The following is a 17,327-nucleotide window of genomic DNA, read 5'->3' as shown; positions in this document are numbered from 1 at the left end:
ACAAGGGAAATATTGCTTCAGCTACACCAGGGCCCTGGTGAGATCGCATCTAGAATATCATGTGCAGCATTGTTTGCCTTTGTTTGAGGAAGGATGTAAATTGGAGGCAGTTCCAGAGATTTACTAGAGTGTTACGTTGAATGAACAGGTCTGATGAGGAAAGGTTGGATAGACTGGTAGGTATTTGATGGAGCTTAGAAGTGTAAGAGATGACTTGATTGAAACATATGATATTCGGAGGAGTCTTGATGTGGAGTGGATGTTTTCCATCTTGGGAGAATTTAGAATCCGAGATCACTGTTTATAATCATGGGTCATCCATTTAAAAGATTTTTTTTTGAGTCTTTGGACCCTTCTTGAAAAGATGGTGGAGCCATGAATCATTGAATATTTTTTTAGGCAGGAGTAGGTAGATCCTTGTTAAGTAGGAGATTAGAAGATTATCAGTGGTAAGCGAGGATGTGAATCTGAGATTACAGTCAGATCAGCCATTATCTTATTGACAGCAAAACTGGCTGGAGGGGCTGAATGACCTGCTTCTCCTCCTTGTTTGCACATTTACAATAGTGTTAATTAAGAGAGAGCTGTGTGGGAAGATTCTGTCTCTCTGTCTGTCTATGAAAAGACAGCCAATCATTCAGGAGGTAGGCCTGATCTTGTTCCCGTTGATTCTGATTCTCGCTCTCGCTCTCGCTCTCGCTCTCTCTCGCCACATGTTGACATCCTCTTTCTTTTGTGCTCGTGATTTCATGGAACTAGAATATCTGGTCAGCATGGATGAGTTGGACCAAAGGGGTCTTTTTCTGTGCTGTCCGTCTGTGTAGCTTGTTTTGAATTATCTTCCCCATTAAGTTTCAATAAATATGACTTCAGCTGGTCACAGATGAGATTTAATCCTTTGTTGAGAAGACCTGAGTTTTTATTTTTGCCCAAAAACCTATACAGTTCACCAATCCTAACATGATGCTGTCTGTGTTAAATGGCAGCATTTAGCTTCTGAATTATAACATGCTGAGATGAGAATAAATTTATGGAGTTTCTATAAACTTGTCTAAAATGAGCATTTAACCCACAAAATACTCTTGTAATTTATTGATCCAAATTATGTACTGTTAAATGTAAAGATTTATCATGCATACAATGCAAAATAGATGCTGTCATTCTTGCTAAAGTGCACATTTGTTGATTAAATTCTTTACTGGCACACAGAGGATATGAGGCTGTATTAAAAATTTTACAGTGTCAAATATAAAATTCAGTGTTGTGCTGTAACCATGCCTTGAGATATCTATTGACTGACTTTGTTATCTATCATTTGAACCAGACAAATTCTCCTTTTTTTTTTAAAGGTCTATTTTATGTTGTAAACTTCAGAAAATGTACCTTGCAACCTAATATTTTTATTAAGCCGTATAACAAATTGAATGAACGGTAAGTTGCATGAATTTCCAATTTAAGTACAGAAACCATGTTTTAATGTGAATATATGGGTAGCAAAGTTTTTAATATTAATCAACTAACCAGTCTTAACAACAAAATCTCTTCACTGGTGATGGATGCAGAGCAGTACATGAATGTTTTAGTTTTGCTTAGCAAATGGTGTGATTACATAGAGGATGAAAAGAGTCTAACAATGAATATATCAATGTTTTCTTCATGACTCATGAGAGCAGCTAACAGTTTTAAGCTTTGCACTAAGGGGCTACTTACTGCAGCTTTCAACATTTGTTAGAGAGTCACCAATGGTATTTATTCAAACGTGTCTGTAAACAGAACCGCCTGTAATTTTCTTCAATGGTGATACTGGCAATGAACTCGGTAAATTAGATGATTCTGCACTTTGGATTTGCCCTGGTAGTAAATTTATGCCAAATTTTGCTGGCTGGCTGGCTGACTGATTAGATAGCAGCAATTCCAAAGCAGTGCAACCAGTGAGTTGCAACTGTAGGATGATGAATGTCGTTGTTTCCCACTATATGCTCCCTGGTTTTGGGGTTTGGATGACCTAAAGGAGAGCGAATGAGAGCTTTTCCACTGTATGACAAATTACATTGTGCCTGAAAGAGCCAAGAAATGTAATTAGTTTGAATTTGACCTATCCAATTTGAGAGTGAGAACCAGGATCAAACAGTGAAAGCTAAAATATTCACCAGAATGTGTGAACAGAAGCACAGTTGAGTTAAAGTATTCAAAGGTGCCTGTCAATCTTGCACTTTACAATTTAGAAAACCTCAATGTGCCTGGACAATAGATTTTTACTTTTAAAAAGAATACCTTAAACCACAATATTCCTAAATGTTTGTAGCTCATCATATTAGTGCAATTAAAAAGTTATATATTTGTAAAATGAGCAGAGAGATTATTTGTAATTGATCCATGTTGATTTTACATCTCATTAGATTTGCCAACGGTGACTTGAGACAGTGTGAGGAGTAGAAGGAAGGCAGGCAGCAAGGTGGGAAAGCGGTTGGGTATATGGAAATCCCTGCCTTAATGTGACTGAAGCATTTTCAGTATGTATTACCAGCCAGCAATGACGGGTCCCTTTGTAAACATTGAACAGTAAATTACACAAACAGTTGTAAGTAGAAAACTTGCATTTTTGAGGGTAGAGAGGAGGGGGAATAATCATTGTTCTCCAAAGAGTATACAGAGGCACGTGGGCCCAAATACCATCATAGTGTGCTCATCATTCTATCGATCCTGTATGAAAACCTCCTTCATCGGATAGCTTGTTTGAATTCTGGAGGTTATCTTTGAATAATACTCAATATTTTATCAAATGTTTAATAAGATCAGATGTATTCTTATGCTGTTCTGACATTCACATGCATAAGATATTCAGATGGGAAGGAGGTATAATCACAAACTAAAGTCAGTACAGGGAATTAATTAATCTGCCATTAACACTGAAGTACCAAGCTGAGTTGGCTGAGGAAATTATAGTGTATACTTGTGCAAAAGTCTAGTTTCCAAGACTACATTTTTTTTAAGCCGATATAAAGACTTGCATGCAGATAAACTTTTTCACTACTTGAAATTCACCTTGCACCATCTGTACATCAGTTGATTGCAGAGTTGCCATGGTTAATATTACTCAAATCTCCCTGAATAAGAAACCAAAAAGAAGTTTTATTGAATCTGTCTTTAGAATTATGTGAAATTCTTGACCTTCTGTCACAATATAAAACTCTTAAAACCCAGTACGATGTCCAGGGTGGGCTTTCAAAATCGTTAGACCTTAATTTTGTTTTCTTTTGCTTATTCAAGGTAAACTTTTGGATACATCTGCAAGAAAAGGAGTGAATTTTGGTGATTTTCATTCACACATTTTGCAAACTAATTTTGCATCTGTATCCAAGTGCTAGGCTTTCCTCCCTCTTGCGCACATACTTGGGCACTTGTCTAAATGACATAAAAGCTTCCTCCCATTGTCTACTGTTCATCTCTAGTTTTGAATGCTGTAGTTGCTGCACAGTTACTTGTCTGCTGTATAATTTGAAAATTTAAGTTAGAACTTGGCTGTGTATTCACTGATTCTTTGAGGCCACAAGGAACACTGTTATTATCTTTAATGGTGTGTCAGTCTATGATTCTGTCAAGTAACTTTGTCAGCAGAAAGAACTTTGATCTTTTTGGAAAATAATCAGGAGTTGATTCAAATGCAAGATTGAGTATATAATCTTTGACTGTATAAACTGAATAAACTTTAATAACTGGCTGCTGCCTTGTCCATTAGTAATGACTTCAGTACTTGTAGCATTTAAAAAAATATATTTTGCTAGAGGCTTGGCATCGAATTTGTCACAACTATCATTTCAACTGTTTAGCCAGAAATTTGCTGCTTCCCTGGTTTCATGTGCAGTATTTGATTTTTGATTTAAAGGCTGGGCAATAAATAGAACCGCTTAAGATGATTAAGGAAACAAGCCCTTTTAGCCCAACAAGTCCACACTGACCCTCCAAAAAGTACCCCACTCAGACCCATTCACCTACCTATATTTACCCCTGACTGATGCACCTAACACTATGGGCAATTTAGCATGGCCAATTCACCTAACCTGCACATCTTTGGACTGAGAGGAAACTATAGCACTCTGAGGAAACCCACATAGACACAGGGAGTATGTGTAAACTCAACACACAGTTGCCTGAGGCAGGAATCGAACCCTGGTTCCATGAGGCGGCAGTGATAACCACTGAGCCACTGTGCCGCTGCAGCCACCATGCTGATAATGTTCTTGCTGGGATAATGAATGGAAGAACCAAGAATGTGTTGACCCAAGATTCATGTTTGATTTTTATAATCCTTTGGGTTTATCACCCAATTATTGAGGCATCAAGTGGCACCGAAGATGCAGAAGGCATTTTATAAAACTCTTAATTGCTTAATATCTGGTGCTACTTCATTCAGTTTGGTAAATATTGAAATGGGACATGGCTAATGGAGTTCTGTCCTTATGGAACGCATGTCAATTTACAAACCAAATAGATGATATCAGCTACCTCTTTGAATATGTAAGAATTATGAATTGGACAATAAACCTGGTCTTAAGGTATGAATTGTGTCACAAAACTCCTCATACTTTAGCACTAATTGGCAATTTAGTTAAGCAGCTGCTGTATTAGTTGTCATGAGAAACACAAGGCCTTTTGCTGCATGGAGGCTACTGCTTCAGTTCCAGTATAAAATCCATTAATAGGACAGCCTCCTCTCCTGCAGATTGATTTCCACTCTGTAATCCTATAATTTATGCATTAGCCTGGTCTCTGTATGCTTATTAAAAAAAATTAATAGAGAAACTGCAAATGTGGGAACCTGAAATGAAAACACAAAATACTGGAACTGTGCATCAGGTCCACCAAAGAGAAAAGAAAAGCAGGTTGACATTACAAACAGGTGAGGCCACCTCATCTAACTTTATTTTTCTTTTCCTTGCCTCAGGACCTTTATCTAGTGTAGAGCTCATAAGTACACCGTTTACATCTTGATCTTTCAGAACACCTGCTGAAAGTAGCTCAATATCTCATACAACTTGGCTGCAAAACAGGAATTTACTTTTATGAAATCTAAAATTGAAAATTCCCGAGGCACAATGGAAGGCAGCAAGAAGGTACATTGAGGAGTAATGACAAATTGGGTCTGTAAAGAGAGAGGTTTAAGTTAAGATCTTGAGGGCATCTGTACCTGCCTAACACTGAAGCAGCACAGTCCCAGACATTCATTTGTAATCTTGCTAGATTTCTAAAGACCTGATGTTGAGAATTCAATAGGTTTTGATCTCTTTGCGGGACATTTTTGCTTCATGGATTTTTAAAGATACACTAACGCTTTTTAAACAAAAACTGACAATCATTCTGAAATGTATGTTTTATGCAAGTGAACAGTTGAATGGGAAAACCAATATAGCGACTAAAATTCGTTCCAAAAAAGTCAGCAATTTATTTTTGAGGGCTGTGTTCTCAGTTTTGCTTTTGCTTTATACATGCAATAATATTGAAGGTGGAGAAATTCGCCTTTGTTTTTTAAGTTTGTTCTCAAACATTCTCACTTTTGGACCACAGCCATTCTGTGCAAATTCACCCTCCATGAGTGACTCTTGAGCTTTGGAACTCTTTCCCAGGCCCTGATGCCACTCTTCCCAAAGCTTACACCTGGTCCTTTAAAATGAGGAAGAGACTGAGACCTTCACAAATTTATTTTTGACTGAAGATCTTAACAACAGATAATTTAAGTAAAATTAAAATTATTCATTTTATTGTGAAATCAAATTTGGTAGTTTATATTTTGGAGTACAAGAAAGAAAAATGGGGTATTTAAAAAAATGCAAATAATTTCATCAGCATACTACTTTTTCTTTTCACGCATTTTCTAAACCGCAAAAGAATCTTGTATTGCCTTTAATTTGTTATTCATCTTAGCTGAATTATTACTGTTTGTTCATTTCATTCCATGGCGTCTGATTTTCTGTCAGTTTAGATTGACCTAAATATTAACTACATGTTCAACATAACTTTTTACTCACTAGATGGCCTTGCACATGGGAAGGATGGTGCTGAGTGGTTTTCTATTTTTAGTCAAAATCTACAACTTAGAAATTATACTGCAGAAGCTGCTTAAAATAGCACCTTAAATGTTTAAATATGACAAAATTAACATTCATGATATTTCTTCTTTTATTAAAATAAAATAAAAGCAAAAAACCAGCAACCCATTAAAGTTAAATTGGAATTTTTGGAGACGTTTTCAGTAGCAATGTTTTTCCAGCTGCTGTTTGTACTTGGAACTAAATATCTATTAAGCCTTAAATGTCCTTTTTCAAGAAATCATGACAGGTAAGTTCGTTCTGTCTTTCGTTCTGTCTTTCGTTCTGTCTTTCGTTCTGTCTTTCGTTCTGTCTTTCGTTCTGTCTTTCGTTCTGTCTTTCGTTCTGTCTTTCGTTCTGTCTTTCGTTCTGTCTTTCGTTCTGTCTTTCGTTCTGTCTTTCGTTCTGTCTTTCGTTCTGTCTTTCGTTCTGTCTTTCGTTCTGTCTTTCGTTCTGTCTTTCGTTCTGTCTTTCGTTCTGTCTTTCGTTCTGTCTTTCGTTCTGTCTTTCGTTCTGTCTTTCGTTCTGTCTTTCGTTCTGTCTTTTCTCCCCAAAAATAAATAAAATCCAAGGCCAATTTATAAAAACAAAATACGAAAATCCCTCCATTCCCGCAAGGCAATTAAAACCAGTCCAGGAGAACACATTGACCATGGCTGATTTCTGTCTCAGCTAGAAGCTAGTCCAGATCTCGTCGTTGACTACAGTGGACTTCTATTTGCTACACAAGTAAGAACTGAGCTCCCAGGCTATTCAGAGAAGGCCAAGCCTCCATAAGTGAATCTTGAACATTGAATATTTTTCCCAGGCCTCGAGTCTTTATTTACCTGTCTTTTATATTTATCTCTTGAAATTGAGGTTGTTTTTCTGATTTTACAATCCTGGAAAATGCACATTAAGATGATTCAGTATCATAAATAATATTGCGTGAAAAGTTGGCTGTTTGCACATGGATGGTGAAATTTGGAAGATAAAGTAATTGCAAAACTTTATACATCAATATATTAATATTTTATTGTTTATCACTATCCAAGACTGCTTTCTTGTAGTCATTTTGTACAGTTCAGTCTGGCCATAACCCTTGGCTTGACTGTCTATCAAGTGTTTATCTAACTCCTCCAGCTTGAAAATATTCAATTACCCTGCCTACACTGTTCTTTGGGGAAGATAATCTCAGAAGAAATTTATCCTCATCTCCATTTAATACCTTATTTTCACTTTGACCCCTAAATCAAGTCCCCATCACCCAAAAGAAATGACCTTTTCAGCATTTACCCTGTCAGCATGCCCTTAGCATCTTTTGTATGTTTTCCATTAGATCACTGTCATCCTTCTAGACTCCAATGGATGCAAGCCCAAATTTATACAAATTTTCATCATAAAACAAGTTCTTCATCCCAGGCATCAGTTGAGTGAACTTTCCATGCATTGATTTTAATAAAATTAAATTCTACCTAAATAAGGAATGAAGTTGCCACTGTTCCAGAGCTAACAGCATTGCTGACTGAGTTTGACTCGAGGGTCACCATTCTTCAAGTGAGGGGCAAGGTTGAGCAGGCAGGACTTAGTGATCATCTCAGCTGGTATGGGAATTGAACTTGATGCAGACATCACTGCATCACAAAACAGCTATCCATCCAACTGAACTAACCAACTATTTGATTATTTGCATCTCACTGTCAATTTTGGGCTTGGGGGTTTTCAGGGGTCGAGGTTTATTCGGAAAGGATCTTAATTCGCACGGCTGGGGGCAAGTATTTTTAATCACCTGGTCTTGAGGCATGTTATAGAAGAGAAATTTATTGTCACATGTACTTTTACATGAAAATTACAGTGAAACGTTTTTAGTTGCCTACCAAAGAGACTTTATTAATGTTGTGGTTCTGTTCACCGAGCTAGGAATTTGTGTTGCAGACGTTTCGTCCCTTTCTAGGTGACATCTTCAGTGCTTGGAGCCTCCTATGAAGCGCTTCCAGTGGTCTTTCCTCTGGCATTTCGCAAATGCAAGAGGAAAGATCACAGAAGCGCTTCACAGGAGGCTCCCAAGCACTGAGGATGTCACCTAGACAGGGGACGAAACGTCTGCAACACAAATTCCTAGCTCGGCGAACAGAACCACAACAACGAGCACCCGAGCTACAAATCTCACAAACTTTGCAGACTTTATTAATGACAGCAATCATACTTTTATTTAAGAAAGTAAAGTTAAGACAGAGTTTGTCACAGTTCAGTTAATGGCTACTGAGCTCATGGAAAGCTGATCAAGGATCACCACATCTCTGAGCAGGAGGGACTTGAACCTGATGGTCCAGATTTAGGGACACTAACACGGCATAAGGACCTCTAAATTCTGACAGCTGTTACTGTGTGATTTGAACTCCTACCCTGAGAGCATTAGCCTAGGCTTCTGGGTTTCTGGTCCTGTGACATTGCCACTATGTCCCTCCCATATCTTTCCAGAGGTTGTTTCTAACCAGTAATTGTTCCTTGCAGCACAGTGATGCAATTTGTAATCATTTCATTGCAATTAACATTATATTCTTTCATTACTTACTGAGAGTTTGTAGATTAAATGAAACAATATTCAGATTATGTACCTTTTTTGTGTAAGAATGTTTCTGAATTTAGTTTGTATGTAAAGTTGTTGTGTAGCTTGTTGTCAAGCACTTAAATCTGCACTGAACAATTCATGACATGTGGGCTGTGTGGTTGCTAATGAGCAAGGATTGATTCAAGTCTGATCTGTTGTAACCTATTTATTGTTATTGATTTTCTGTCTTCTATAGGATGAACAGGTAAACATTTATTCCTTGATAAACCTTGGGGATAATTTTTGTTTCCATTTTGTTCAGTTTGGGCAGTATAAACCCACATATCACCAGATGCTTGGAAGTTAGTGGTATAATTTACAAGCCATATTCTTGGTCAGTTGTTCATCCTCAGTCTAGGCAGACATTTTTTTCCTCATGGGAGTGGGGTAGGCAATTCCACCTCTTGGATCTGCTCTTCATCATGAACTGATCTGTAGCTTATGTTCCCAGCTAATGGTCCTACTGGACATTTGCAACTCAGATAAAATTCTTGATACTTTAAAAAAAATTGTGAAGTTGGTTAACATGGTTATTCGCAAGGTTGCAGATTTCCTTTTGACAACAGAAAAGACAATAGACAATAGATGCAGGAGTAGGCCATTCAGCCCTTCGAGCCTGCACCGCCATTCAATATGATCATGGCTGATCATTCCCAATCATCAGTATCCTGTTCCAGCCTTATCTCCATAACCCTTGACTCCACTATCTTTAAGAACTCTATCCAATTCTTTCTTAAATGAATCCAGAGACTGGGCCTCCACTGCCCTCTGGGGCAGAGCATTCCACACAGCCACCACTCTCTGGGTGAAGTAGTTTCTCCTCATCTCTGTCCTAAAGGGTCTACCCCGTATTTTTAAGTTGTGTCCTCTGGTTCGGCACTCCCCCATCAGCAGAAATATGTTTCCTGCTGCCAGAGTGTCCAATCCTTTCATAATCCTATACGTTTCAATCAGATCCCCTCTCCGTCTTCTAAACTCAAGGGTATACAAGCCCAGTCGCTTCAGTCTTTCCGTGTAAGGCAATCCTACCATTCCAGGAATTGACCTCGTGAACCTACGCTGCACTCCCTCAATAGCCAGAATGTCTTTCCTCCAATTTGGAGACCAGAACTGTACACAGTACTCCAGGTGTGGTCTCACCAGGGCCCTGTACAGCTGACTCTTGCACAAAAGAAATTTTTTTTAAAAAAAAGAACAAGCTATGTAAACGTCATAGATGATTAGCAGATGCAAAGCAAAGTTTCATTCCGTTTCTTGACACAAGTTGTAGAGACTCTGGTACAGACAAATGATACCCCATAACTTGACATTTTCCCCCTACACCCACTCCAAGTCCTGAAGAAAGGTGACATCCAAATCATTTGACTACTCCACCACCCGATACTGCCTGGCTTGCTGAGTTCTTCCAGCCTCTTGCCAGTTTCCTGGTCTTCGCCTGTGGAGACAATTTGAATTCTTCCCAAACTTGTTAATATAAACTTTTCCAAAAATCTGAGTCTAAACTTTCACAGCTTTAATAACTCATCAATTTCTACCACACTATCCTGGTTTGGAAATTTCATAAACTAAATTCAGTTGTTGAGACCCACTAAACTACTCTTAGTAGAGAAATTAAATTGATTTCGAGACTCTCATTGATGTTTCTGGAACTGAACTGAGAAACTTGCTTCTGAATTGAATGTTTAAAAATCCATGCTCTTTCAAGAATCTTCTGAATTGTGAACAAAGCTAATTGCCTTAAATGTTTACTTGTCATCAACCCCAACAGTATAAAAATCTTTTCATTGACACCGCAAGAGTTGCATCAACTGCTCTCAGACATATATGGGATTAGGTCACCGTTAAAGGACCTTCCAACCATTTTGGTTAATTTTGTGAAGGGTTTTCTTTAACAATGTTCGATTATGCTACTATTTTGAAATGCAGCCTCCAAAAGTGATATTAGTACATATAAACTACACAGTGTTCATCAGAAGCTTAACTCTCCACTTTCTAGACTTTGTTCTGTACCCCTTAATATTCTTAAGAAAAAGAAAATCACTTTTTATTTAAATGAGGTGGCCTCGAACAGGAGCTTCTTTCATTTGGAGCATGGAGAAAGTGAGGACTGCAGATGGTAGAGCTCAGGCAAAAAGTGTGGTGCTGGAAAAGCACAGCCAATCAGGTAGCATCCAAGGAGGAGGAGAGTCTTGTCTCAAGCGTATGCTCTTCTGCCCCTCGGATGCTGCCTGACTGGCTGTGCTTTCAAGCACCACACCTTTTTTTTGACTTTCATGTGGAGCACGTGAACATGCAGTTTTTAAACATGGATTTGAAATTAAACATGTACTGATTATCTTTGTTGGCATTTCTCATCAGAACATTATATTCCCAGCTGAAGTTACTATTGGATAGGTTGAATCATAAAATGAAATCTGATTTGCTTGATAATGCTTTTTGTGATTTAATGTGGCAGTATTTCAAACAAAAGCACATGCAGATTTAGTTTTAGCAATGAAACAAAAACCAAAAATTTCACAGAAAAAATAAAATAAACCAATCCAAGCTATTTTAAATAAAACACATTTTAAAACCTTTCAAAATGAAGCAAGATAAAGTCCTATCTTCTCCCCAAAATTATGACTTTGCAGTTTCTCAAAATAAAACAAGAAAAGTCCCTTCCCTGCCCAATCCATAGATTGATTTTAACTGCATTCTTCACCCGCCCCCCCCCCCCCCCCCCCCCCCCAAAAAGTTCTGGTCCATCAAGTCTTTTCCTTGGTTCTCTTGGATTTTCTCTGCTTGGAATGACCAGTGAGGTAATATATTCCCTTTAGCTGTTCTGAACAAGCGCCCTTTTTTTTTGTTTCTCAGAGAAACTATTCTTCTATCTGACTTTAGTGAAGTTTTTAAACTGAATTCAGAAGATATTGATTAAATTTTAAAAAAACACCTCCATAGTTTCTGCCAATTGATTATTTTATTAGAATCCTGTTGTAAATCCTCATAATATAAACAAGCTGCCTTTAACACCCTAGGAGGCCTTTAGTAATCTGCTCCCTAACGTGTACTGTTTTTAAAAAGACTGACCTAGTTATTTATTAAACCAATTTGTTAAAAATGACTAACACCTATATGCTACCAGTTTGAAATTCAACTCCTAAAAATAATGTATATACATCACACACCATTCATCACAACATACAATGAGCTGCTGTGTTGGGAAATGTCCAGGAATCTGTAGCTGTTTTGGCAGGTTGAAGAAGCAGGAACTGGAGTTTTAGACCAAGATTTAGATGTTTGCTTGCATAGAGTGGTGTTTGAATTTCACAGCCTAGTTCTTTATGTCCCTCTCAGGTTTTCCAGTCTGACTGAAGACTTGACTTGGAATCAGGCATGGAGTATTTCAGAGCAAGCTGTGAGGCAAAGCAATGGTGGTCTTTTGCATGATGGGGGCAGTGGGCTTCAGATGGAGATATGGGGTTAGAAACCTGGGTGACCAGAAGACCCATCCAAGCACATCTTCTCCCCAAAACTGCTCGCCAAGCCTCGTTATGTATTCTTAGCTAAGTATCCAGACATTCATCAACTATTGAAACAGCCTGCATCCCAAAGAAAATGCTCCAGTAACAACTCTTACCCTGTGATCTAATATGCTAATTATGCAGTGTTTATTTATGCACAATAAATAGGTTTCAAATGCTTGTAGCTTCTGCTAATAATAATTGCCTAGATCATTGTCACTTTTTAAGTCTGTAATGAAAGCCATATTATTAAAGAAAGTGTGCATTTTTAAAAGCTTTTTCATGTTGTTCCTGAAGCATTCATTGGTCTGTACAAAATATAGAGAGCATGAATGGGCACAGTCATGCTATAGATTGGCATGGAGGGTGGAGAAGGGCATAAAGCATCATAGATGGTCCATGAGAGCGTGGTGCTGAGGACTAAGGACTATGCCACATTTTGTTGTCATTATTACCACTGGGTGTCTGAGGTAGACTGATTTTTGTACAGTCTGCTCCTACACCCAGTTCTTGCAGAAGCAGCAGGCTCTCAAGCTATCTCTCTCATTCTACCCAACTTGAAGGTGAACATCAGCACATTCTCTCTCAATTGTCTTTTCCAAAAATATGAAGAATTCTTAAAATTGTTTGCCTTGATGGGAATGGGTAGTCACCATCGTGCTTTAGGTACACATTGTAATGAGCTGCCCCATATCATGTATTGTGTACCCAAAAAGTATAATAATCTGCTCAATATTTATGCTTTGTTTCTTCTCAAGCTGGTACCACTTAAAATGAAAAGTGATATTGAGTATATTCCTGCTCTGTTACTTTTCAGGTGTTCCAGCGAATATAGCTGACTTGAGGAATCTGGAAGTCCTGAATGTTTTCAACAATCAGATAGAAGATCTTCCAACACAAATAAGCAGCCTACAGAAACTGAAGCATCTGAACCTTGGGTAGGTAAATTTTAATGGCCAGTTGAATTGCAATATAATGAGTTGGGTCAATAAAGAAGTAGGAAAAATGAGATGTGCACAGGAAGTAGAAGTGGAGGAGGTGTTCCCAAATTAAACAATTCTTTTCCCTTTAGTTCTGCAAATAACTTACCTTATTTTAGAAGATAAATTGCAGATAAGCTACAGAACATGTGAGTATTACTTTTTTTTTCTATTCCCAGCCCCTTCCCCAAACATTCAACCACCTCCCCAGCAGCTTCCTGCAAAAAGACACACTCCCTTGTTGGAAAAGAACATTTCAGTTTGCTATGGGTCCTGACCATATTCTGGGAGGAACCACATCCCTAGCCAGACAGTTCCATGATTATTAGCCCAAAAATGTAGAAAATTACCCAGGAATGTCCTGTCTGCACAAAGCAGAGCAAACCTAAAGACACAAATAAGCATTCCATTAATCTACATTTGATTATTAGCAAAGTTAATGAAGGTCTTGCTGACAATTATATCAAATAGCACTTGTACATCATGTTAAAGAAAACAAATTGCGAGAAAAAACTCAGCAGGTCTGGCAGCATCTGTGGAGAGAAATCAGAGTTAACGTTTCAGATCCAGTGATCCTTCCTCAGAATGGAATCGTGGGCTCGAAACATTAACTCTGCTTTCTCTCCACGGATACTGCCAGACCTGCTGAGCTTTCCCACTATTTTTATTTCGATTCCCAGCATCCACAGTTCTTTCCGTTTTTATCTTGCACAACATTGCCCTGTTGACTTGCTCAATTTGAATTTAGTCTGGGCAACTCTTCCCCAACCACATCTTCACTGCCTTGATCAAAACATGGACAAAAATGCTGAACTCCTAAGGTGAAATGCCAGTGACTGCCCTTGACATCAAAGCAGCATTCAATCGAGTGTGGTGTCAGGGAACCCTAGCAAAACTGGAATCATTAGGAATTTGGTTGACAGGGTGACCTAACACAAATGAAGGTGGTTGAGATCACTGAAGGCCAATCACTTCAGTCCTCTGACAATACCAGATATTGTTTAGTTGTTTTATCAAAATTTTCTCTCCATTGTAAGGTCAGAAGTAGGTTTTTCATTGGTGCTTGCTCAATATTCAGCGCCGTTCATGCTGATTCAGACACTGAAGCAGCCCATGTCCAGATGGGAAATCCCTAAATTACATCAAGGCTCAGACAACTAATCGGGAAGTAGCATTTGTACCTTGAACATTCCACCTCCAACAAGAGAGAACCTGGCAATCAGATTCATTCCTCAACAGTCAAAGGTATTTCCATTTCTGAATCCACCACTATCAACAAGCTGATTTCACCACTGACCGAAACTGGACTATATTAGCCATACAAATACATTGGCTACAATTGCAGGTTAGAGGTTGGGAATTCTGCAGCAAGTAATTTACATTGTGATTCCAATCTAGAAGGTACAAATCCAGAATGTGATAGGAGACTCCACAATTGCTAGATGATTACAGCTCCACCAGCTTTCAAGGAGCTTCGCTATCCAGGAGAATGCTGCTCGATGATGGCACATCTGCCGCCTTAAAACATTCACTCCGTTTGTCACAGTGGCAACAATATTGCACTATAGTACTTCACCAAGGCTCCTTTGACAGCTTTGTTTTCACAAGCTTCTTCACCTAGAAGAACAAGGGCAGCAGGTGCAGACCATTACCTATAAGCCCTTCTCCAGGCTGAAAAACCAAAACTTCCACCATTCCTCCACTATCAGTGGGTCAAAATCCTGGAACACCCTCCGTAAAAGCACTATGGACCTATCTACACAACAAGACCTGCAGCAATTTGAGAACCACCAGACATGGGCAATAAATGTTGGCCTAGCCATTGATATGTGCATTGTGTGGAAAAAGTTTCCATTGCAATTTCTTTTAATCATTTATCCAATCCCCTTTTAATAGTAAAAGATTGTATGTTAGATACGTAAAGTTGCATTAATTTAAATACTAACTTCAGTCAAGACTATTGAAGTCTGCATTTTGATTGTGCCTGTTTCATTTTACTCAAAACATGTGCTTTTTAGATGAAAACATTTGGCTAAACAGGATTTGAAACCAAAAGCTTGATTGGTAAAAGGCTTGCGTTCTGATCCAATATGCAGTACGTTTCCCTTTTCACCAATAAACCTCTGCTCTAAATCTTTTGATCCCTTTCTATCTGAGAATATTTATGGATCTTATGATTTGTTTGTTATCCAATTGGAAACTTACAATTGGACTGTTATAAATGGACATTAAAATTGAATTTTCAAGCAAGAACTATGTTTTATACACTTATTGAATTATTAAAATTTAAAATACCCAAGTTGTTTTTCCTTTTTCTGTCATTCATGAGCTATTCGAGAACTTGATGAAAACTGAACCGGTGTTAATTTCCTTCTAACCTGGTAACCAGAAACTGAGACAAATTGCTAACATGCAGTAGGGAGAACTGCTGGGGCCAAAAGTGTGAAATACTGCAGATGCTGGAAATCTGAAATCAAAACAAAATGCTGCAAATACTCAGTAGACTTGGCAACATCTATTCAGATGTTGCAGGTAGTTGATACTTCATCAGAATTTGGAGTGCTTAGAGATGTTTTTAAAGTAAGCAGGAGCAAGAAAAGAATGATTTGCAATCATATAAATAGCACTTGTCTTCACCACTAGATATCTCAAAGTGATTTTCCATCAATGAAGTACTTTTGAAGTGTAGAAACGGTTGAATATGGGAAATATAATGCCAATTTGTGTTCAGCAAATTCTCCAAACTAGCAATATGATTAAGAAAATATAATCTGTTTTTTGTGAAGTGAATTTCTGGAATAAATATTGATATAACTTTAAAATTGTGCCATTGGCTCTTTTACTTACTTTTTGAGAGGGGACCTTAGCTTAACACCTCAGCTGAAAGGCAGCACTTCTGGTAACGCAGCACTCTGCCAATAAGATAGTGGAGTGTCAGTCTTGGATTTTGTGCTCAAGTCTTGGAGTGATACTTTAACCTGGAGCCATGTGACTTAAAGGTGAGAATACTACCAACTAAATGATGCCTGATTCCTAAAGCTGTGAGGAAACAAACCGGGAAAATTTTGAGGCTGGAAAGAAGGACCGATTAAATGACAAAAGGGGTGACCTTGAAAGACCAAAAAAATGATTCTAATGGGATGAACAAAGGAACAAAAGATGTTTCTCGAGGAGGTGTGGTGGGAAGGTCGAATTTCCACCAACAGGTATATCCAAAAATAAGGCTAAGGCTATGATCACAAATTGTGCAACACCACGTTGAATCTAAAAGCAGCAAAGTAATTATTGAAAGTTGACCTGCTATTCTTGTGAGCTTATGCTGACTTTCACTGGAAAGGGTGAAAGGCTGGGAACAGGAAGATCTGAAAATTGAGCAGAGAATTAAATTAGACAATCCAGTGCCCAGGATTATGCTTGTTCTGTTATGGTTGATAGCGCCTTTTAGGAATGACCAGGAGACGCAGAGAATTCCTCAAGATAAGGCTTTATTTGCAAACAAAAGATGTGGACATCAGAGCATTCCACCGCGAAAACCCACGAGCAGCGAGCGTACACTGATGTTTGTTTTTCCATTTTTTTTTCCCTTTTTTGTGAACAGAACCCCTGATACTCCTGTTTATTTTTTTTCTTTACCCCACACTCCCGCCTAACTGCGGTAGTGCTTATTTTTTCCCCAGCACCCATGGTGTGAGACACAAGATGCACAAATCTTTATTCAATTTCCACCACCAGGAAGCTAGGAAAACACCTGAGTGGCCAGTGACAAGCAGTGCCCTTCACAAAAGGCAATGCTGTGTGATCAAACAGTGAAGGGGAGGGCAGGGATTAAATCAAAATCGAGTTGGAGGAGGAAATAATGCACTCCACTCCCTGCAGCGCCCAGCTCTCCCTGAACAACTCCCAGGGTGTTGGTGGATACCGCGTGCTCCTTCTCCAAGGACACCCAGGCCCTAACGTAACCCCGGAAGAGGGACAGGCAGTCGGCCCTAACAACCTCCTCCACGGCCCACTGCCTGGACCTGTTTATGGCCAGTTTGGCCAGGCCCAGGAGCAGACCCACGAGGAGGTCTTCAGACCTGCCCTCCCTCCTCTGTACTGGGTGCCCGAAGATCAGGAGTGTGGGACTGAAGTGCAACCAAAAGCAGAGGAGGAGGAGGTTTTTAAGAAA

The 17,327-nt window shown here is 38.7% G+C and overlaps 1 protein-coding gene across 2 annotated transcripts in view; it reads left to right on the top strand.

Annotated features, from left to right (window-relative positions):
* rsu1 (Ras suppressor protein 1) overlaps window positions 1-17,327 on the top strand; it is a 166,601-nt gene that overhangs the window by 56,336 nt on the left and 92,938 nt on the right. For both annotated transcript variants that reach the window (XM_072575894.1, XM_072575895.1), the window contains exon 4: window positions 12,997-13,117. In XM_072575894.1, the coding sequence (XP_072431995.1) occupies window positions 12,997-13,117 (121 nt within the window). The remainder of the gene's footprint in view (window positions 1-12,996; window positions 13,118-17,327) is intronic.

Source organism: Chiloscyllium punctatum, chromosome 8, assembly GCF_047496795.1.
Source record: "Chiloscyllium punctatum isolate Juve2018m chromosome 8, sChiPun1.3, whole genome shotgun sequence".
NCBI classification, from domain to species: Eukaryota; Metazoa; Chordata; class Chondrichthyes; order Orectolobiformes; family Hemiscylliidae; genus Chiloscyllium; species Chiloscyllium punctatum.
Note: the sequence above shows the minus strand (reverse complement) of the source record. Positions and strands in the feature narration are given on the sequence as shown.